Genomic DNA, 23,598 nt, shown 5'->3' with positions numbered 1-23,598 from the left:
GATTAATGTGGCTGCCTATGCCCGGCGCCCGACGTCCCGACGCTCCTACGCCGGAAGTAAACACGGGCTTTTTCGGCGGAAACAAGCTAGCATCGCCCGCCAGACGTCGGCCACAGCTTGAGGAGCCGTGCAGGCGGCGGTGGTCACGTGACTGCGGGGATACCACGTCACTCTTGTCAAGACTTGTTATGGAGCCTCAAAACACGCCGCCGATAGGATTTGCGGGGGGGGGGGAGTAAATTGAATCATATCATATGTTACCCCTCCTTTCCAGTGTCCAGACCGTTATTAGTCACATGACGCCAGCTATTAGGGTTTGTCAATCATACCGGGCATATGTCGAGTGGTAAGACAGAGCTTGGTATTGACATCACAAGTCATAGGACGGAGATCAAAGGAAAGAGGGATATCTCAATTCTTAGGCCTCTTTCAAACGATCCCCATACATGCCACCCAATACTCCAATGCCATAATGTTAATCTCAAATTACTCACTTCAACAGGGATGTTATCTAGACCAGGATGGTTGTTTTCGTTCTAGGTCTTGTTCTAGTATTGAAATATACACAAGTACTATAAGTAGGGCTCGGAAGTTGAGGAAAGATCCTTTTTTTTTTCCTAGTGTCCGAAGACGAGGCCCAACATAATATATGTTCATTTTGGGTCATTGTAGGCCAGAAAAAGGTTGGTTTTATTTGGCCTTTTTTGCCTTTTTCGGCGTTTTTTGGCTTATTGGTCCTTTTGGCCTTTTTTAGGTTTTAACGGCATTTTTTTTTGCAAATTCACCTTCTTTTGACTACGTTTTTTAAAAAAATGAAACTAGTGCTTGAAAAAAACCAGAGGTATTAAAGTATGTACAAGATAAGTGAAATATTGAAAGGAGAAAATTTTGATGTGAGTGTTTTTGAAGAGGACTTTTTTATTTTCACCACGAGATCTCACTTGCTTCAAGTATGCACCATTAGCACCCATTTATGTAGAGAGAAGTTTCTCGATATTTCGCAACGTGTTGTCTGAAAACCGACGATCCTTTACATCTAAGAACCTGGAGATGACAATTGTGATATACTGCAATGCCAACTGAAGTAAGGTTTCCAAAGTCCTATTTCTGTAACCCTAGTGTGGTTAGGCCAAATATGATTCTTCAAATATGATTTTTCAAATTAGGTTAATCTAAAAAATATATAATGTCTGAAAGAAGATGCATTTCATTCATATAGTTTTCTCGCACTGTGTGTTCCATACCACCAGAATTTTGTATTTATTTTATTCATTAAATATGTAATTGAAACTGAAGTTATTAATTTGGATCACATTTATACGTCCTTTTTTCCGTTTTCAGGTTTTTTTTTATATATTTAGGTCTTTTTATAGGTCTCTTTTTGGGCAATTTATAGGTCTTCAACTTCTGATCCCTAACTATAAGTAGCATCGTGCCAGTGCAAAAACTTTCGGAACTCATACAGAGGTAAGCAAGCATTGGTGCATATGCACCTGCCCTTCCCAAAAAGGATGACTAAATATTATATAAAATATATTGAGAGCATTATATTACAACGTACACCGTGGTAGCTCAGTTGGTAGAGCATCTGGTTACCACGCGGGAGACCTGGCTTCCAATCCCGGGGCAGGTGATCTTGACCCAGGAATTTTTCCAGTCCTTTCCTTGTTTCCGCGCGGCTCTGAGGCCCACACAGCCTCATATCAATGGGTACCTGGGGGCAATCCTGGGGGGTAAAGGCGGCCTGTCTCATTCTCGGTATTGTCTAGACAAGTCTCAGAGAGTCTGGTCTCCTTCTCGTGATGGGTGTCGTCTCGATCTCGTCTCGGTATAAGTGACATTTTGTTAAAATTTTCCTACAAAAATATCAACCAGTTATTCAAAATATATGTGCGAGTATATACACGCTACATTCGCTCTGAAACTTGCTACCCGGGACACATCCAAATCTCTTCTCTTCTCGTCTCAATGCCATCCCTAATTCTTAACAACTTTGTATATCTGGGTACATATACAGGGTCTACAACCAATAACATACATTTAGACAGAAAAACATGTTTCTGTGAATCAACACGAATAAATAAAATGTGTTTTTGATACTTACCATGTGAGAGGACTCAGAAGTCAACGAAAAGCCATGCCGTGATCCTGAAAAAGAAAGAAAGAAAAAAAGTTATATATTGTGGCTATCTGAATTTGAAAGGTAACGTTACGACGTGACAATGAAAATAATATGATAGAAAAATCTTTCACACGATCGGAAAATGGATAAAATTACCTACATCACTAATGCTTTTTAACAGAGGCGCCTGCTTGATGTAATTGGATTAACTGTGTGTGTGTGCGCGGTGATGTGTGTGTGTGTGCGGGGTGAGGGGTTGTAAAGACGACGAAAAAACCATTAAACTGGATAAACAATATTAGTTTAATAACAGTAAGTAAGACCAACAATAAAGCTTGTTTCAAACATTAAAAATAAAGTATGAAAGAATTTTAGCATTTTCACTACAACTTTCTTACGACTGTCGACAGTACTCGAAGTGGGAGGAACGCGAGGAGATGATATCGCGCTAGTTCATGAAATATTCTTAAAGCATCTCCGCAGCTAGGAAAGTTTTCGAGAGCCCCCCACTTGCTTCATTGTTTCAACTCTCTACTAAGTAGATGTTTTAGAGAAATAAAGTTTATTAACTTTTTTATATGTAGGGTGAGGCAAAACTCAGATTACATAGTTGAATGGACACCACTTTCGCCAGACCTAACACCCATGGAGTTTTACTTGTAGGGGCACGTAAATGACATCGTGTACGCTAAGAAAATTAAGAGCCTGGTCCACCTTAGAGAAAAGAACACAGGCGCCATCTCCCAAATCATCTCCACCACACTAGCAGTCGTCATACGCAACTGGGAGCTTCGAATTGAAGCATGTATTCAAGCAGTAGCTGCGCATATTGAACATTGTACTGCAACTGCAACAAGAACATGTCAGTCATGTGTATGTTTGTATGTACTTATTTGTGTTCCCATGTGCACTTAACACACACTAAGGCACTAACACACTGCATATAAAAAAGTTAAGTTTTGTGTAAAGTGCGGGAATGAGGGCGTTACAGGTGCAAATGAATCAATTACTGGGGATGAAACAGGGATGCGTTCTCTCCCCTTTCCCGTTTATCCTCTTCATCCACGATATCGTGGAGGAAATAGCGCCCACCAACGACATCCGACATAAAGGTAGGGTAGATCGGGGCAAGTTGATACATTGCCATTTACGAGGGAACGCGGATGCGCTGGGTAATGTCCGTTAAACAGAAGACGCCGTTCAGCAGTCCCTATTGTCTGAGCGTGTGCATGGCTAACGAACAATTTTGTGGGCGAAGTTATCCGACCAAGCGTATTTTTCAGGGTGTAAAGTCACTTTTTTGGATGTTTTTTGAAGTTTCCTGGTGGACTTACATGAACTGTGAATTATTTTGTCTTGGTGGATGTGTGCTGTGCCACTAAAAGGTAAAAAAACTCGGTTATTGTTGTTTGTTTTTTTCTGTTGTCTGTAGTACGTTATAGTTCGTTAATCGAAATGGCGCCGGTTGGGGAAAGTTAATACGGCTGAATTGGGGCGGGTTGATACGGTGTATCAACTTACCCCAGCTGCTTCTAATTATTTTTTTTTGTTTGTTTGTTTGTTTACAGAAAATGGTCCGGCATTACGTCAAAAAGACCGGTCGAGGAGAAATACCAATTGAAATATTTAAGAAAGCCTACGCCGATGTCAAAAATGGCACCTTGTCACTGAGAGAAGCCGCAAAGACATATGGGATCGACAAAATGACTCTTATGAGGTATAAAAAGAGAAAAAAAGTAAACCAAAGTGAGGCTACCAAAATACGAATGGGTTACTCCAAACATCGTCAGGTCTTCAGTGAAGATTTAGAACTTCAACTAAAGGAATCCATTGTCCACTGTTCAAGGCTCAACTATGGTTTGACGCCTAAAAACATCAGAGAGTTCGCATATGAATTAGCAGTAGCTAGCAAGGTGAAAATTCCTGACACTTGGATAAATAATAAAATTGCCTCGAAAGAATGGTTTACTGTATACATGAAAAGGCATCCTAGATTGTATCTTAGAGAGCCTGAAGGCACGAGTCTAAGCCGTGGTACTAGCTTTAACCTACACAACGTAGGCATATTTTTCAATAACTTAAAAGCTGTTCTGGAGAAGTACAAATTTGAGAGCAAAGATATTTGGAACACCGATGAAACAGATATTCACACTGTTAAGCACCCTGGGAAAATCGTTGCAGAAAAGGGTGTACGTCAAGTAGCCAAAGCAACGTCAGCAGAACAAAGGGGCACAATTGTAACACCTGCCTCTGCCGTAAATGCGATTGCAAACTCCGTGCCCCAATATTCATATTTCCAAGGGTCTATTTTAAAGATCACTTTATTCAGAGCGGACTCCGTGGTTGTATTGGAACTTCATATCCCACAGGATGGATGACAGCGTCTTCATTTTTGCTGTTTCTGAAACACTTTCAGAGCCACGTGAAGGCAAGTAAAGATCACCCATGTCTATTGATACTGGACAATCATGATTCTCATTTGTCGATTGAAGTGTTGAATTTCTCCAAGGACAACGGGATCATTATGTTGCCATTTCCGCCTCATACTTCCAACAAACTCCAACCCCTGTACAGATCGGTTTATGGACCTTTTAAGAAGTTTTATTTTGCAGCAATTGACAGTTGGATGACCATCAATCCAGGGAAGACCTTTACTATATACGACATACCAGGAGTAGTTAGTAGTTCACTACCTAATGCTCTGACACCAAAAAATATTATATCAGGCTTTCAAGCAACGGGAATCATGCCATTCAATCCAGATAGTTTTACTGAAGAAGATTATTTACAATGTTCCGTAACTGATCGACCAATGACCGAAGAAAATAAGCAAGATCGTTTACGTGATGGAAGTAGAATCTCTGAAACCAACGTCTTGGGATTAAAAGCCACCCCTTCCACCAGCAGTGACAATCAAGAATTGCATCGTGTGTCAGTAAGCCCAGAAGAGTTACCGTCCGTACCCTAAGGCTGGAGAACGAAAAGCAAATCGAAAAGGGAAACAACGAATGATATCGTCAATTCTTACAGACACACCAGTTAAGGACACATTATAAAATGAAGCTCGAACAAGAGTTAACAATAAATTATTAAGATCAGAAAGAGTTAAAAAAAAAGATTGTGTCATTCTTTGAAAAAAAAGAAAAAGGGAGCCAGCAAATAATAGTAGTAGAAAAGTAAATAATGGACCGACCGAAAGAGAAACTCAAGGTCAAGAGAAGAAAATACCAAACAGGAAATATTTGAAGAATAATAATTCAGAGTCAGAGTCAGAAGATGAAGACAGCTTGTGTCTAATGTGCCTCGAACCATTTTCATCTTCTAAGCCTGGTGCAAAATGGATACAATGCATTTCCTGCAGTAGACGGGCTCACTTTAAATGCGCATACGATAGTTCTATGTACACCTGTGTTCACTGTAAATCAGATATGTGCATAACAGAAAGTGATAGTGACTGACTGCATGTAGGCTATCCATCATGATACGATATTTTGTTCATGTTTTTATGCTTTTCCTGAATATTAAACTTTAATTCAAAATTACTTTCTTGTATTTTGTCTTATTTAATCAAACTATGTCACATCGTTATCAACCTACTTCAAATTAGTATCAACGACGGGGCAATTTGAGACGTTGCGTCCTGCGTTACTAATTAGGTTCTCGTCAGCTTACAAATTATATGTGAAATTTTTATGTGCTTTTTATAAAGGTAAAGAGTTAAGCTATCGAGTACTAACACGTTTTATTTTCTTGATAGCAACATAGAAAATAAAAATAATAAAACTATCAAATTGTATCAACTTGCCCCGCTCCCCCCTACCGCTTCTGTTGTACGCAGACGACCAGGTACTGATCTCGAACAGAACAGCAGGCCTGCAGAGCGGTCTACAGGCATTAGCTGGATATTGCGAGAAGTGGACCCTGCGAGTAAATATCACGAAGACCAAAATAATGGTATTTAAGAATGGATATGTATTTGGTAAGAATGAAAAATGGAAATACGGGGGGACAAGTGTCAATAGGGTGAAACAGTACGACTATTTAGGCATGGTAATGACAATGACGGGCAGATGGGCAAGGCACGTACAAAGAAATAAATGAAAAGCAATGTTTGCGTTGGAAAAAACAAGAAAAATAAAATAAAAAGTACCAAATATACCATTCAAAATTCTGGAGGGGTCTACGAGGCCACAGTTAAGGCAACACTGGTCTATGGCATCGAGCTATGGGTCTGGGAGGGAGGGGAAACAGTAAACGTCGTACAGTCTAGATTCCCAAAACAAGGGCTAGGTGTAGGGAGGGTTATGGCAACATGTGGGGCACTTAGGGAAATGGGAAAATTATGAGAGGAAGTGGATGCAAATATGAGGAGCATTAAATACTGGGCAAAACTGATCACCATGGAGGTGGGAAATTTGAAAAAACTCGGTGTACAATCACAGATAAGTGGGAGTAATGGGTGCCAATGGGTAGCAAAGATAAAGATGGTATAGGTCTGGGATGGGTGTGAGAAGAGGGGAGAATTGATATGCAGATGCCATACGTGCCAGGCTAGAAGACATTAACAAACAGAATATTTTGGCAGAATGCGGCCCAAAAATATCGTTAACGTCAGCAAAAATAGAGGATACGGATCGAGAATGGAGAAGGAGGAACTACGTGGATTTGTGTGGGCAAAAGAAAGGCAAGGATTGGCCTGGTTCAGACTGGGGGATGGACACAAGTTAAACTAAAATGGGAGGACGGGAGCGTAGAATGCCCGCTATGCGCTCAAGACGAGACGAAATTTCACATTCTCCTCCAGTGCAAAGAAACAGAGGAGGCAAGACAAAAAGATATCAGAGAAATGAATGAAGCTAACATTGAGAATATAATGACAGCCAATATTAGGAGGGAGAGACCGAGAGAGGGGAGGCGCAAATAAGGAATCTTGGAACTTTGCTACACTATGTCTGGGCAAAGAGAGCAAAGAAGCTCAGTGGGGATAGCAAAAATGTGCGAAAGGATGGGGGGCTACTAAATAAATAAATAAATCTGGGAAAAAATTAGGAATCACTCAGGTAAGAGTTTAGTGATATACTGTAGTGAAACAGTGCAAGTGTAGTGAAAGTAATGGAAAGGAAAGACGGTGTTTGTGAACTCCAAAGCAGTGTGAATAAGACTGAGAGGAGGAGGGGTGTAGGAAAATTGGACTAACATTTTTCATCATTGTATGGTATGCACAGCTGTAAAGGCTCATACTTAAAAATATATTCTATTCTATTCCACTAAGGTGTTTTTGGGAGGGTATATCCTCGTAATGAAGTAGTAAACTGAATTTTACCTCACTTTATATTTTTCTCTTTGTCCCTTTATTTTCAACCGAAGCACTAATATATCACACACATCTAAATTTATTCTTAAAGGCCACTTATAAAGTCAAGGTGTCAATTTGCCCTTAGTTGGAGACTTCTGTATGAAACCCTGGACATAGGCTGAAAATGGATGGAAAAGTACCTTGTCCTCTCAAATTCTTTCTCTAGGGAAGAGACAAGCAAGTAATCGGGGAAATCCCTTCAAACCGCATTAATTGATTGATTTATTTTACTTTGTGCCAGTTTAGGCTAATTTGCGAAGATGGGGATGAGTGATGATATGATGCAATTGATGAATGGACACTCACAAACATCCATGCCCAGGCCGGGATTCGAACCCGGGACCCCTGGCTTCGTAGCGCAATATGCTAACCACTCCGCCACGGAGGCCGGCTTCATACCGCATCAGTCTGAATACGTAGTAAGTAAATACCGTTTGAGCCGTACTTGAAAACTGCGAAGGCGACTTCGAGCACTCTCCAAAAGGAAAAGAGGCGCCTGCGTGCAAGAATGTAGACATCTCATTTATGTTCCTCAACTTGACTGTTTTTCCTTTTCACTAATTTCCTGTATTTTTCCCTCCTTAATAGCTCGCGCTGATCTCCAAGTGAACTTCCTGCAGGACTTCCCACGACCTGTCTTCGACGCCGAGATGATTTCGTTAGTGGCGTCGTTGCGCGCCGTTCAGGATGTCCTTACCTCTTGTTTCTTTGTTTTCTTCTGCCGGGCCTAATTGAGTGAATCGACCTGCGGGAAACTCTCTCCTCCTCTTTCCGCTTTTAAGCGTTTCTGGAAAACACACACACACACGAGAGACATGAAAGAACACAGAAGCAACGGGCAATCAGGTTCGGCGCCAGTGCTTGTCCTTCCAACTAGCTCATCAAACCAACCTGAGCCCTGTTTCACTTCCGCTTTCCGATGGCGGCTTCCGTTCTTCTCTAACAACGGTTTCTTTTTCCAGGAAATGTTTGCCAACCACCATCTGCCTCGTTTTTTTTTTCTGATACTTTGATGTACGGTGCGTTGCACCGTTCCATGGAGGTACATGGACGTTGCGGAGGTGTGATGTGATCAGTACCACACTCCTGCCGTCTTGGCTTTCCCAGGTATCCACTGATTAGAGGCTGGGTGGTCCCCAGAGTATCTATAAGCGCACGGACATTGCCAGAAAATGTCCACATGAGTTTACCCAGCCGGATCTCCTCTGTGGCAACTAAACCCTCTACCGACTTCACCAAAGCTGTCGATGGCTATGTAGAGTGAGTTTCATAAATATTATAGAGCGACCACACAAAAAAAACAACTTCCGCTAGAAACCTTCGCGCATCTTCCCCTCCATCCGCTGAGCTCGGATCACGGGGGAGCATGCTTCACTCTGCTCCCACCCCATGCTCGAGTACGATGCACAGGACACGCCGTTCTGCGCAGGTTCTCTAGTTCGTGCTCCCACTATACCATGTCCATTCACTTTGTTCTATGCACTATGGTGTTCAAGAAGTAAAATAAAATTTCAAAGAAACAGTTGACAACTCTAGCACCAATACCACCACAATGTCATTCCTCAGAAACACAGAAGACAAAAATTAATGGGAATAGCGTTGAACAATTTGCCTGGTATTATTTATACATCTCACTGTAAATGCGTCACAGTTTGTAATGCCTTCTTTCTCCCCACTTTCATGCTGTGAGACAGATATTACTATTTAAATACGTATTTAATAATATTAAAATCTCGTTTTTAGTATCCTAACATGTTCTTACGTGATGTATACTCATCTATAGCATACTTGTCAAATACTGTATTCGTTATGTTTAGCTCAAAATACAAATAAGTTCATGTTACGCTCTCAGGCACATGCAATATATCATTAACATTTACACATTGTATCAACAAACTGACATTATGTGAAAATAACATTTTACAACATTGCTCAATAATTCCATGTGGTATAGTGGAACCACAAGGAAAGAAACCTGCGCAGACCCCATCGCGCTGGGAAAAATACAGGAGGAAGGAGCCTTCAGAGCGGCCAACGTCAGTGTTGCCAGACCTATTGATTTCTCGGTAGGATTCCATAATAAACTATTGCTATGGCACCTCCGACGGCCTGCTCAAAAACAAGTTTCCTGGTCACCTTACTTGAACATGGAGCGGACAGTGGAACTCCACTCAGCCATGAAAAATGCTGTTTGAACTGTGAAATTATGCCAAACGATGTGCTAGGACATTATTATTATTACTATTACTACATTACCATGGGCGTCCGGAAGGGGGGGTGTGGCCCCCCTGGAAAATGAAAGTCAACCAAAAATTATATATAGTTTTCACATATAATTTCATTTCAGCTGCAATAATGTGTGTTAATTATTGCATGAATATGATACATTGAAATTTAAGCAACGTTTTTTTGAGGGAACAACACTATTATTGGATAAAATGTGCCTTCTTTGCCCTCCCTGGAAAAAAATACCTTCCTTGCCCCTGCCTGGAAAAAATCCTGCGGACGTCCATGTACATTACTATTTTCAGATGGTTGTATTTTATCCCACCCGAAAATGTATTTCTATTGTAGTTATTTTACGTCGCTTTTGTGCCTCTACGGGTAAGTACGACAACAAGGATGAATGAAAAACTGATGAAATGAATGAAGTGACACAAACACAGTGAAACGTCCTTGCCTTACTAAGTAGAAATACTGACTTCGTAGCGTTGGCAAATTATTTTATATATGTATGTGTGTGTGTGTGTGTGTCTATTATATATTAAATGCAGCAACATAGAGCCAGCATAACTGACGAATAAAGCATGTGAGTGTTAATAACAAGAAATTTGCTAGAGAACGAAGCGGCATAGTTCAATCACAAAGGAAATAATGCACCCCCTCCCCCGTAGTTGCTTGGAACTTTCATCGGCTTGAAAATACTTAATTTTCTATCCTTAATATACTATTCTATACTTAAATACTTAATTTTCTACAAAATTATAAAGCGGCATGGACGTCCAGAAGGAAGTGCAAGGACGGTCGCCACCCCCTCCCCTTCTGGAAAATGAATGTTGACATAAAAGTACTTATTATTTCAGACGTATGAGTTGATTTCAGTTACAGTAATTTACATCCATTATTATAATAGGGATGTAGGAACGTGATAATTTCAAACTCAAGTGGTGTTTTCTGAGAGGGCAACATTATTAATATGCCTCGTTTACCCGCCTGCTAAAAATACATTGTTTCCCCCTCGCTGGAAAAAATCTGCAGACATCCTCTTGCCCCCCAGTGCGCACGCCTATGCCGCCCCCGAGAAGGTCGTTCATCCGCTACTATTAGATCATCGGATTTTGTAGCAGATCTCCTGGTTTCCCAAGGAACAATCTCCCAATTTTTTCAAGTCTGACCTGGCAACACTGCCCCGAGCACCGATAACGGCAGGGAAGATGCGCGAACGCTTGTGAGGGAAGGTTTTTTTCCTTGTGGTCGAGCTATAGGGCAAAAGAGAATGCATTTTTGAAAGCAGCATACCGAAATTAGTAGGTCACCTATTGAGAAATAAGTTTAATTTCAGGCCAGTGTAATTAAAATTATTACCCCCCGATCGTCATTGTGCGTTAACAAATCATCGTGATTGTACAAATTATAATAACAATGAGCAATTCTCATAAACGCTGGAATTTAATCAAATGTATGAGTACAAATCGACAAAGACCATAAATGTACTAATTGCATATTCTAGAATAAACAGTATTTTGAAATTCGCATTGATTAATTTTTTTAATGTTGATCCGACGCCACTCACTACATTAACTATCATGGGATAGATTTTTTTTTAATATTCCTATTACTTTATTGCGTTAACCCTCTTGATTTTGTCTTCTCTAGTCTTTTATCTTCACTGTCTTTGTTCGTTCTCAAAATATATCAAGGTTTTAACTTTGAGATGACGTGACTTTTATTTCAACCTAAATACATGCTACGAAAGCAACTTAGTGAAATCTTCTCTTGGTTATTTTGCAGGGCAACAAATAAGATGTGCATGCACGCCACCCCACTGTCGGGACTCCTCAAACAAGACCTGCACAACGAAGTATAAGTGCTACACACAGTACCTGGACAAAGGAGATGGTTCCAACCCTCTCACCAGAGGGTGCACATCGTAAGTTTGTTGGTTCTCATTTGTTTTACCTCTGTAGATACTCTTATTTTCAATGTGACTTGGGGTTTTCTCAGCAGTAGCTTTTACCGAAACGTATCAAGTTTTGGAAAGGTAAATATAAATTTCGATTTCTGGAAACTTAGTTCCGTTTAGAATTCTTCCAAGAGGATTTAGGATAATTGACAATATTCTTGTGTATTGCATTCCCTGTTTTCCAAATTTTGTAATAGAGCGAGACGAGACGAGAACGAGAGTATCAATAATTACTAACCGAGAGCCTCGTGTGTTAGAGATTTTAGTAAATTGGATTGTAAAGTATATGAAAATTTTGTTTCAATCAAAATTACTTTAGTATATGAGGCTGTCATCAAATTTTGTACCATTACTTTATTTTCAATCATGGCATTAACATATATACATAATTGAAATGCGTAAATCCTTATAAATAACAATTTACTACACAGAATTCATTGCATAAGAGATGAGCAAGTACCTCAAGAAAAGCAACGCGTTGCATTTGCAGTTACTGTGCTTTCAAAAAATGGCGCCAACTTATGTGGGCCTGTGGGGCTCAAGCCCACCCAATAATTTGATGTATATTATATTAAAAATAAAATCCTTGCGTTTAAGAAAACAAAATGCTTCATCATTGAGTGTTTACAAAATGTTTCAAGATAAATTATTGTTACATCTTCAGTGTTCTATATTATTTATACTATCCGTGATGACATCGTTATTAGGAAAGAGCTTATAACCAGTATGTAGATCGATATGCACTAGAAACTTTGAAATGAGCATCGAGAATGACAATATAGGCACTAAAATTAATGAATATGACAGATTGTTCATAATTTTCTCGGATTAGGCACTCAAAAACCAATTATCTTCGAAATAGGCAAAAACGGCCACTATAGAATTTATGTATTCCTTCTCAGAAATGGCATGACAGGGATTTTAAATATAAAAGCTCAAATTTTTTGGCCAAGGAGGAAAAGAAAGGCATTTTAGAGCAAATTCTCAGCCTACTTATGAAATGTTATCATTGCATAAAATTATAAAAAACAAATCTCCGAGTTTGAGTTTCTCAAAAGTTGGCGCCACTGCTTTCAAAACTAACATGTTACCGTTACCTTGTCAATAAGGATACTTAACTGTTTACACAAGTATCACATCTGTAATTGATGTTTTCCCAGTATAACTTTACATGTAGCTACAAGTTTAAAATAACACAACAAAAATGTCTCATCCTGGCAAATACTATTCCTCCGGTTCTGAGGAGGAAGAATTGTTACAATTACTCGCGTTACTAAATCAAATACCGAAACGATAACAAGTTACTAAATTAAGTACCGACAAATAACACAGTACGTGTGTCACGTTAGTTTCCAACTCTGTCGTTACATCAAAATCAAATTCCAATCAGCATGGTAACGATGTAATCAAAATATGTGTCCTTCTTTTTCTTCTTCTACCATGCCTCCCTGATGGAGTAGTGGTAACGTCGTCGCCTTGTAATCGAAGGGTCCCGTGTTCGATATCCGGTAGAAGCACGTAGTGGTTCGGATCCCACTTTAACGTGTAGGTCCAGTCCCGATTAGTCTTTCTGTGCATAAAGTGGGCTTAAAACAACAGTTCTTCTTCTATCACTATAATGGATGTCATTATCATAGCGTAGCGGTTCGGAGACTCGGCTCATTGTTGCTTACCGTGATGACTTCAAAACATCGATGCTCAACGATCTTCAAAGTAACCCTCTTGGGCAATGATACACTTTTGCCAGCGCTGGTAAATCCCCTTTAGATAGGTTTTCATGTGAGAGAAAAGGTAGAAGTCGCATGGAGATAATTTCAGTGAATAAGCGGGATATTCCAGCACAGACGTTCCATGTTTGATCATGAAAGAAAACCACTAGCATGGGTCGCCCTTTGCTTCGATCCTACCGGATTTTCTTCGATCTCTGTTCTTGGATTCTCGTGGTTTTCTTCGATTCTCAAGGAATTGTCTATTCAGAATTCATTCCGGAGTGCACAACAGTAAACAAGGAGCTCTCTGTTGGACTTTTACGTCATTTGCGGGAGTCCATCCGCCGTAAGCGGCCTGAGAATGATGGAAGTAGACAATGGTACCTTCCTCATTATAATGCACCTGACCACCGGTCTATACTCGTCGCTGAGTTTATGGCCACACATGGAACGTATGTGCGGGAACACCTTGCCTATTCACCGGACTTAGCCTCCTGCGACATCTACCTCTCCTCCACACATGAAAATCCATCAAGGGGCGTCGTTTCACGTCAGAAAATGAGGTGAAAGCACCGCAGGAGGCATTACGGCAGGTTGCAGAACATGGCTTCCAGCAGCTTTACCAGCGGTGGCAAAAATGTATTAATGGCCAAGAGGGTTGGTTACTTTGAAGGTGGTTGAGCACCGGTGTTTTGAAGTCACCACGGTAAGCAACTATGAGTCGAGTTCTCGACCTTTTGGATTGCACCCCGTACGTCATTTAATTTGCAAAACTCCGGTTTTTAGTTTGTTTTAAGAAATGTTTACACCTTCCTAACTTTTATCTCCCGAGATGACACTCACTAGATGGAGATGTGATCAAGACTTCCTTCTCGGGACAGAGACTGGAAATCAAGTTTTAAAACAAGGCTGGGAATGAGATATGCATTTGCAACTCCAAGCGAGATCCAGAACAAGACATACTTTCTTCTCCACAAGACGACAGTATGTCAAACCCTTGTCTCGTCTTGGTGGAATCCTGCATCAACTAATTTCTTGGCGATTGTTAAAGGTATTTTCCACTCTCGGCGGCCAGTCCTAGTTCTGGCAAGGGAAGTGGGGAGCGGGGATTACGCCACAGACCAACCAGACAACAGCAGTGGCGCCGAGAGACAAGACGCGGTGGAAAGAAGTACTACGTGAACCTCGTTCTACTGGCTGCTGCGTATCTTATCGCGCTGGATTGGTCGCTTCCCCGCTGCCCACTTCCCTTGCCAGCTTATAGAGCGCCCGCCGTAAGACTGGAAAAGAGCTATAATATGCATGCATCCTGTTTCTGCTAGGCGAATTGTTGCCACTTATCTGGCAACAATTAACGTTTTGGTATTGTGATTTCAAAAAAGAAAGTTCATAAATATGGGGCATATGATCCAAAATTTGAGGATGAGTTCAGCTACATTCCCTTGCATATACGAGGGTGGTCTGAAAAGTTCTCGGCCTAAAAATGAAAGAACGAATTCAAAATTATTTTTGTTTTTCAACGTAATCTCCCTTCAGATGAATACATTTATTCTAGGATGCTCCAACGGCAATATCCGTCCTAAAGAGGTTTCTGTAAAGTCTGCAAAGTACCCAACTGCAGCTCCATCGATATTTCGGTACTCCATAACCATGCTTCAATATATAAAAATATAGTATTGGTTTGGATGCATCGCCGTTTCCTGCAGTCCTAACTTGTCCTCTTTCTCCTTTTGCAGAGGACCAACTCCCATTCTCTGCGAGAACAGGCTGCCTGCGGTTGACCACAACAAGTGGCCATACCTTGTGTGCTGTGGACATGACTTCTGCAACAGTGGCCAGATTCCAATGTTGCCACCTTGGTACGTTCGAGACAGTCAAGGAAAAGGTATGCTGTACCATGTTAGGAAACAATTTATATTACCGTCTACTTTGCGAACTGTTATACAACCAAATACATTGTTGCTTAAAGTTTTTGGTTCTCGATAATATAGTGTCTCGTTGAACGTTTTTACATAGATACAGCATGATGAACGCATGTAGACATCGGAACAAGTTGTGTAGTGTTTTTTTCTTCACAGATGCTTGTTATTACGTCTACTTTATGTTCATATAGGTTGTAGCATTTGGAGCAGGGGTGCCCGCCCACAGGGGGGTTTCAAGAAGCGCCTGCGTCATGGAATTTTTGGGGGGGACAAAATTTTATACCAATTCTATATATCTTCACACAAGAATGGGGGGGATCGTACCGTTTGATTGACTTGTTATTAATTTTTAGTTTTGGTTATTATGTATAGTTTTTCTTCCTATCGCGGCGATAGGGTTGAAATGAAACGCCACCTCTTATGCCTTTAGAATCGGTTTGGATTGGGGGGGGGGGCATGGTATTCGCATTAATACCGTGCGTTCATTTCGATCTGCAGCCGAGAGATCGGGAGAAGCGTGGCGGGCGGCGCTCACGGAGATGCCGACATTTGCGGCCTGTAATGCCCGCTTATTTTTATAGACTAATGCAGACATTTATATAAATATTGCAAAACGAGCACTAACCTGTGTTATAACACGCAAAAGTTCTTCTGTAATTCATCACACAAATAAATAAACTTTAGAAACGATGTTAAGAGCCACAGATAATAAAACATTTTAATCATAGTTTTGACCAGTAACGTCCTGCTTAAGTTTATATCCTTGAAAAAGTTTTGTATCGATGGGGATCGTTTGGAGGTTTCGAATGTGCAACACTGTATCAAGATTACGCTGCAGACGAAACCGTCAAAAGTCAATGGTTTTCGTGAGCTTCCTTGCAATCCGAAATCTCCGAGCTCGAGTTTTTGTTCCTTCACGACTAGATTAAGACAGAGCTGTGAATATAGTGGCGAGCAAATGTATACCAAGAGCGTGTTAATTTCGTACTGTGCGCAAGAGTGTTATTCTTGGTTACTTGTCGTTACTTGTGTTATTGCAGTGTGTGTGTGTGTTGTGTCAGTGAGACGATTGGAATGCCAGCTCAAGTTTCACTTTAGAACAAATATTTTTTATGTATGACACTTACGTGAAAACAGACTCGTGTCGGGAAGTGTGTAGGCAATTTGTACATAAATTCCCAAGCGTTTCACCTCCACATAGAGATACGGTTAGACATCTTGTCCTTAAATTACGATAAACTGGATCGTTAAATTTTAAAACACCTAAGCAAAAACGAGTGATTCTAACCGAAGCAAAACTCGATGAAATTGGTGCAGCGTTAGAACGTTCTCCAAACAAACCTCTACGCCGTGTTTCACAGGAGATGGGCGTGTCAAAATCATCAGCACATACAGCCACTAAGGTACAAAAATTAAAACCGTACTCTTATAACAAAGGTTAGTGCTCGTTTTGCAATATTTATATAAATGTCTGCATATGTCCGTAAAAATAAGTGGGCATTACAGGCCGCAAATGTCGGCATCTCCGTCAGCGCCGCCCGCCACGCTTCTCCCGATCTCTCGGCCGAAGATCGAAATGAACGCACGGTACAAGGTTAGTCGAGCAGACAAACTATGCAGAATAAGGTTGACGAACAATGGCAGTGAGCCTAAAGTATCTAAAGTAAACATATATTGCTTAAATATGTCTGTATTATACAGTGACGCAACCACAGTGGGCAGGAGTGTCATTGCCCCCCACCCAACCTTCGACGGAAGTCAATTCTACGGGGGCAAGGGGGGGACAAACATTGACGGCCAAGGACACCTGCAGGGAGGCCACAGAGGAGCAATTACCCTTTCGATTTCAAATTTTATGCAAATAAAAATTCATTTTGTAAAATTTTCTTGCTTGCTTCGCTCGCATTATCTGCTTTTCTCGTTTTCGTCAAGTTGAGAGCTGTAGCTAGGGACGGTGGGAGTCGGTCATGGGCACCGAATGATCTAAAAAAACGTTGTGAAAGAGAGAATGCCGTGGCTTTCAGTGAAATTATTTGCGCCCTATTAAATCAATGTTGTTTTCAATTGCAAAAATCGGATCTAAAAATGTTCTTGCTCGCTTCGCTCGCAATCTACTTGTTTTCTAATGTGATGTATTTAAATAATATGTGTTGTATAGCTATTTGTATTGAATAAGCTTTGAATACGTACACAATTTAGTGTTAGCTTGTTGCATATGTATTTTCTTATGTTATGTCGCTCCATGTTGCATATGTGTAAAACATATGTTGTACATGAAAGTTACACATGTATCTTCGGAATGCATTTATCATTCATTTTCTGCCATTCAAAAATACAGTTTGTTTGCTAATGTGAATTTGACGGTGTTGAAAAAATATTTCAAATCGTTTGTTCCAAACAAATGCTTTAGCGCACACTTCTACCCCCTTTTTGCGTAATTTACGAGGATAATAACGTCTTTGATACTACTACTACTACTAATGGTAGTAGTAGTAGTGGTAATAATAATAATAATAAAGCCATGATTAATGTTATTATTATTGATACGATTATCCTGGTACTTGGCCCCCAAGACAAAATTTCGTGGTTGCACCTCTGGTGTTGTATTTTTCCGCAAATTTTGCCCGACAAAAATAATTTGAGTAATTATTTCGGCATAAATGGGGGGAAGGCCAAATGTTCTACCTTTTTGGGAGGAGTTCGTCATGGGCCTTGGTGGGGGGGGGGGGGCACCCCTGATTTGGAGTGATGGGTTCGGTTCATTTCCGTCGGCTATCATCGTTTACTTCCGTGTCCCATGACTGTCGCTGCCGACATAGTCCGACTATCTTAGTCACGAGCATTGAGACCTCGTCACAAACACAACAAAGCGAGTATTAATAAACATAACAACCAAACACACACAAACGATATAACGATCTGAAGCTTATCCAGGGTGTCTACCAAAATAATAAATCCAAAATTCTTGTCTTTTTCATGACTTTTCTTGGCCTTTCTTTCCTTTTTCTTGGTATTTTTGCTTCTTCTAAATATTAATTTAATCGCCCCCCCCCTTTCTTAGGTATAGTTGGAAATTAAGAAAATATATATACAAGTCCGATTAAGATGGAAATTGAAGCTGTCCTTTAACAAGAGATTTAGACTTGCTTTAATAACACCACCCTGTATTTTTGAAAAAAAAAATCGGATGATTTCAAATCAATAGGTAATTCTGGAAGTATTTTGAATGATAATCATGGAAATTACATTCATTTTTCCCCATCACGTCAGGAATTTTCACAATTTCACAATCAAAATTCTCATATTCGTCATTCCATTACACCTATTACAGAACGTAACAAAGTAAATTTAAACAAGGGAAATTTCGGTTGTTTACAAACCAATAGGTGATTCTGGAAGTATTTTGAATGCTGATGACGGATATGACAAATTTCTTCACATCACGTCAGGATTTTTCCCTAGATCAGGATTTTTTTTTCCACGTCATTAAGTTCAATCAACGCACTACATTATATCATTGAATTTTAGACTTTTGTAAAAGAAATTTTTATGGGGGATATAGAAAATGGAACTTACGTAATCAAAGTTTACAATTTCCATGTCAATATGTCTTGTGAAGATAAAAGGTGGATTAAATGCTTACTATTCTATGTGCATTTAGAGTTCAAAATTGGAGGATTTGTATTCTGGAGAACCAATATTATACCATCATTTAAACAGAGCCATCTATTACGGAAATGATGGAACTACACAATTTATTGTGATATTAAGGCAGTTAATATATTGCTATTTTCTGAAGAAAAAATAGATTTCATTTTTGGAATCGGCATGCTGAAATTATTCCGAGAGATCAGTCTTCTGTGAGTCATCCAAACCCTTGCGGGCCTGTGGTATTAATGCATGGATGGGGAATGGCCACATTACTTGTTTTACTTGTTTTATTATTTTTACAAACTTGACGCATACAAGAATGTAAATCTTAAGAAAAAACGAAACAAATCTTAACCATAACTCAATAATACAATTTTACATTTCCAAATATTCAATTTTATAAAATCGTAGTACAAGTATATAACAATGTAAATTCCCTATAGCTACGGTAAAAAAAATTGCAAAAATTCTTGACCACAAGCATACTTTATTCATTTTCTTGACCTACCTGTTGATTTCATGACTTCTTGACATTCTTGATTAGTAGACACTCTGCTGTAGCGTTGTTTCGTGTATGTTTCTATCACTTCTCCCATTGCATGTGGATTCGTCTTCTCTAGCTAGTCTCGTCTTTCGTAGTCGGAGAGTACTGGAGTCGGAGTTGCCAAACTTACGGTTGTAGAAGCGAGGGTTACTAAAGATTTCTGTTACGGTGGAAAATACGCATAACAATCGAAGGATCTTGGGCCATTTTACTCCCTTCTGACGTGCAAACACAGCATCAAGCAGCGCTTGGCAATGTTTCCTTGGGGCAGTCGATATTGTTACTACAACAACAGATTAACTTATCTGCGCTACAACGTTCACGTCGCAACTGAAATTGACACCCACCCAAGCTCACACCTGCTCGAAGATTATTGGCAGATAGAAATACCGCGTAAGGTCATTCACAAGAAAATCTGGTGTTTAGTGTAATTGGGAGAAGAGCTGACCGTATTAAATTGTCTGCTCCCAAAGAAATGACCGGCACTTCTATCGGGATTATTTTCTTTTAGGAGACAAAAATAATATCTTTCATTCATTGCATGTACAGTCATCTGCAATAAAAAAGGGACACCTAGATCCCGTTTGGCGTTATCTGTGTTGCCTAACTATACGGCGAAGAGGAAAGTTCAGTAGTAAAGCTTCAATGGAAATTTCGGCTATCGCCTTGGAGTTAGGCAACACACACAGCGTCATACAGGCCAGCGAGTATTTCAAGATATGTGTGTCCCACTTCTGACTGTACATATGGAAGTCATTTTCAGTAGTTATACAGTATATAATAGAAAATAAATACTTGGAAATGATTTGGAAGAATTCGCGGAGAAAGATAGAAACCGAAAGCAAGATAAAAAGTTAGTGAGAGTAAGAGAGAGAGGGAGAGAAGAGGAAGAAGTAGTGAAACAGAGGGAAAGAAGTAGTGAAACAGAGGGAAAGAAGAAACGAAACAGAGAGAGAGAGAGAGAGAGAGAGGTGAAGAAGTAGTGAAACAGAGGGAAAGAAGAAACGAAACAGAGAGAGAGAGAGAGAGAGGTGAAGAAGTAGTGAAACAGAGGGAATGAAGAAACGAAACAGAGAGAGAGAGAGGGGTGAAGAAGTAGTGAAACAGAGGGAATGAAGAAACGAAACAGAGAGAGAGAGAGAGAGAGAGAGATGAAGAAGTGAAACAGAGGAATGAAGAAAAGAAACAGAGAGAGAAAGAGAGATGAAGAAGTAGTGAAACAGAGGGAATGAAGAAACGAAACAGAGAGAGAGAGATATGAAGAAGTAGTGAAACGGAGGAAATGAAACGAAACAGAGAGATAGAGAGGAAGAAGTAGTGTAGCAGAGGGAATGAAGAAACGAAACAGAGAGAGAGAGAGAGAGGAAGAAGTAGTGAAACAGAGGGAATGAAGAAACGAAACAGAGAGAGAGAGAGAGAGAGAGGGGAGGAAGAAGTAATGAAACAGAGGGAAAGAAGAAACGAAACAGAGAGAGAGAGGGGGAGGAAGAAGTAGTGAAACAGACGGAAAGAAGAAACGAAAGAGAGAGAGAGAGAGAGAGAGAGAAGTAATGAAACAGAGGGAAAGAAGAAACGAAACAGAGAGAGAGGGGGAAGAAGTAGTGAAACAGAGGGAAAGAAGAAACGAAACAGAGAGAGAGAAGAAGAAGTAGTGAAACAGAGGGAAAGAAGAAACGAAACAGAGAGAGAGGGGGAGAGGAAGAAGTAGTGAAACAGAGGGAAAGAAGAAATGAAACAGAGAGAGAGAGAAAAAAAGAAGTAGTGAAACACACACAGAGAGAGAGAGAGAGAGAGAGAGAGAGAGAGAAGTAGTGAAACAGAAAGAGAGGGGGAAGAAGTAGTGAAACAGGGAAAAAAGAAACGACGCAGAGAAAGAGAGAAGAAGAAGTAGTGAAACAGAGGGAAAGAAGAAACGAAAGAGAGAGAGATAAGAAGAAGTAGTGAGACAGAGGGAAAGAAGAAACGAAACAGAGAGAAAGGGGGAGAGGAAGAAGTGGTGAAACAGAGAAGAAGAAGAAACAAAACAGAGAGAGAGAGAGAGAGAGTAACTCGGCTGAGGTAAAATATTTCAAACGATGGAAATATTGGGGAGAAATTCCCTCCCTCACTATGTTCTTCTCAATGTTTCTCTATTTCTCTCTCTTTTTCATGGTGTGTAAGGGGTGATCCTTCCACGTAGTACACCCTGGACTACATTTTGTAGACGAACGAGGCCCTGGCTTCTGGACCTACGGCCAGTATAATCTTCGTACGACTGTGTGTGTATTGTCCTACATATTGTCCTTATTTGGACTGAGTGTCCTTTTACAGCCTCAGCTTGTAACTGAAGTCAGACTATTTTAATCTCCGACATTACACTTGTGTTCTTAGTTTTATTTTATATAAATAGCAAAATAGCCTGAGCGCTAACGCACCTAAAATTTTAAATTCAATAAATCAACAATCTATAGCTATTTTTCTTAATCTATCCGTCTCAAATATCAACTGGCCCTTTCTTTGTCTGTGAACTCCGGGTTTCCTTCTGTTTCCCTCATTATCTCTCCTTCTGACCAGTCTTGGAGGTGCCAATTTGTTATCCCAGCAGAAGCCGAGTGATTGTGGAAGTTGATTTTTCGAGTGAGGGACCTCAAGTTAAAATTTATAACTTCTCCTCTGGCCAAACCAGTTTTAGCACCGTCGAAGAACTAGCAAGCCATCTGTGCAACCGACAGCATTACACACTGCCTGAATTAAGAGGGGGAAGGAGAGGAAAATACACTCAATGGCATTTAAGGAAGCTAAGACCAAAATGGCAATGAACTTCACGCGAGCCGACAGGTGAACAGAGATTTCTGGAAAAAGACTGTGGGAATTTTTACGATGCAAGACTCCATTTCACGGTGTTCATTTGTACATCTTTTTACAGCATTTCTGGAAAATTTATTCTTCTGAATTTCTGGCGGGGAAATTGTGTTTTCTTTTCGCTCCCTGTTCGGACTACCCGTATATGGTTTGGTGCAAATGAACTCCATTTTGCGGTTTAATGCCTCTTTGATGCTGTTTTTATTGTTTCTTATTTGGTTCAGGATAAGTGATTTGCGCTCATTGTGGTTCAGGACTTTTACGGATGTAGTCCTGACATTGGCTAGGTTTTTTTCCATAACGGCATAACGGCTACCGTAAGCTTTCCAAACAAGGCGAAATGAACTTACACCTCAAGACAAGAGGTTTTTTTCTTTTTTCTTATCGCCAAACTAATGAGTTCTTATATTTAGCAATTTGTACAAAATTTACGCAGAAGGCCCTCCTAGGACAATAGAGCCACGTGTTATGTTATGTTATGTTATATTTGTGTTACACGTAAAATCCTCAGTAATTGCCATTTTCATATAATGGAAACAGGAATTTTCCTTAAGGCAATGATTAACAGTTTTGCGCATTAGGTGTGCATTTATTTCAATATCGTCGGAATGAGCAATGCTACTGAAAGAAAATCATCATTGTACAAGAAAGTATGAATTTCTCCCCCTGTTGCAAGTGGAAGCTCTTACTAAGCTAGTTACGATCTGTAAAAAAATATGACGAGTAAGTGTTAAAGAATCCCATGCATTCCTTATGGAGAAGCAACTTCAAGTTACGGGTAATCAAATTGAATTTTTTTACTTTTACCCACCACAATCCAAATCTTCAACCTATTCTCTTTCCGTTCATGTGTTTTTCTATGTTGTGTCCTAATTGCGAACAGTTCTAATTGCGAGCAATGTTAAAATCGTCCTAATTGCGAACACATAAAAGTGAGAAATAATATGACGAGTAAGTATTAAAGAATCCCATGTATTCGTTATGGAGAAGCAACTTCAAGTTACGGGTAATCAATTGAATTATTTACTTTTCCCCACCACTATCAAAATCTTCAACCTATCCTCTTTCCGTTCATGTGTTTTTCTAGGTTGTGTCCTAATTGCGAACAGTTCTAATTGCGAGCAATGCGTAAATCGTCCTAATTGCGAACACATAAAAGTGAGAAATAATTTCATGTCCTAATTGCGAACACATGAAACTGAAAAAACTGTTTTCAAAAACACATAAGGTAGTGATGCAGAGAGACAGCTGGTTTGACTAACAACAATAG

At 40.0% G+C, this 23,598-nt stretch overlaps 1 protein-coding gene across 1 annotated transcript in view; it reads left to right on the top strand.

Moving 5' to 3' along the window:
• The window catches only part of LOC145987181 (BMP and activin membrane-bound inhibitor homolog), a 168,905-nt gene that overhangs the window by 132,992 nt on the left and 12,315 nt on the right, over positions 1-23,598 (top strand). Inside the window, exons 2-3 of the mRNA XM_083121694.1 lie at positions 11,490-11,628; positions 15,107-15,255. Coding sequence (XP_082977820.1) covers positions 11,490-11,628; positions 15,107-15,255 — 288 coding nt within the window. The remainder of the gene's footprint in view (positions 1-11,489; positions 11,629-15,106; positions 15,256-23,598) is intronic.

The sequence above is a fragment of the Lepisma saccharinum genome, chromosome 4 (assembly GCF_977018435.1).
Source record: "Lepisma saccharinum chromosome 4, izLepSacc3.1, whole genome shotgun sequence".
Taxonomy (NCBI): Eukaryota; Metazoa; Arthropoda; class Insecta; order Zygentoma; family Lepismatidae; genus Lepisma; species Lepisma saccharinum.
The sequence above is the reverse complement of the archived record's forward strand: the minus strand, read 5'-3'. Positions and strand labels throughout refer to the sequence as shown.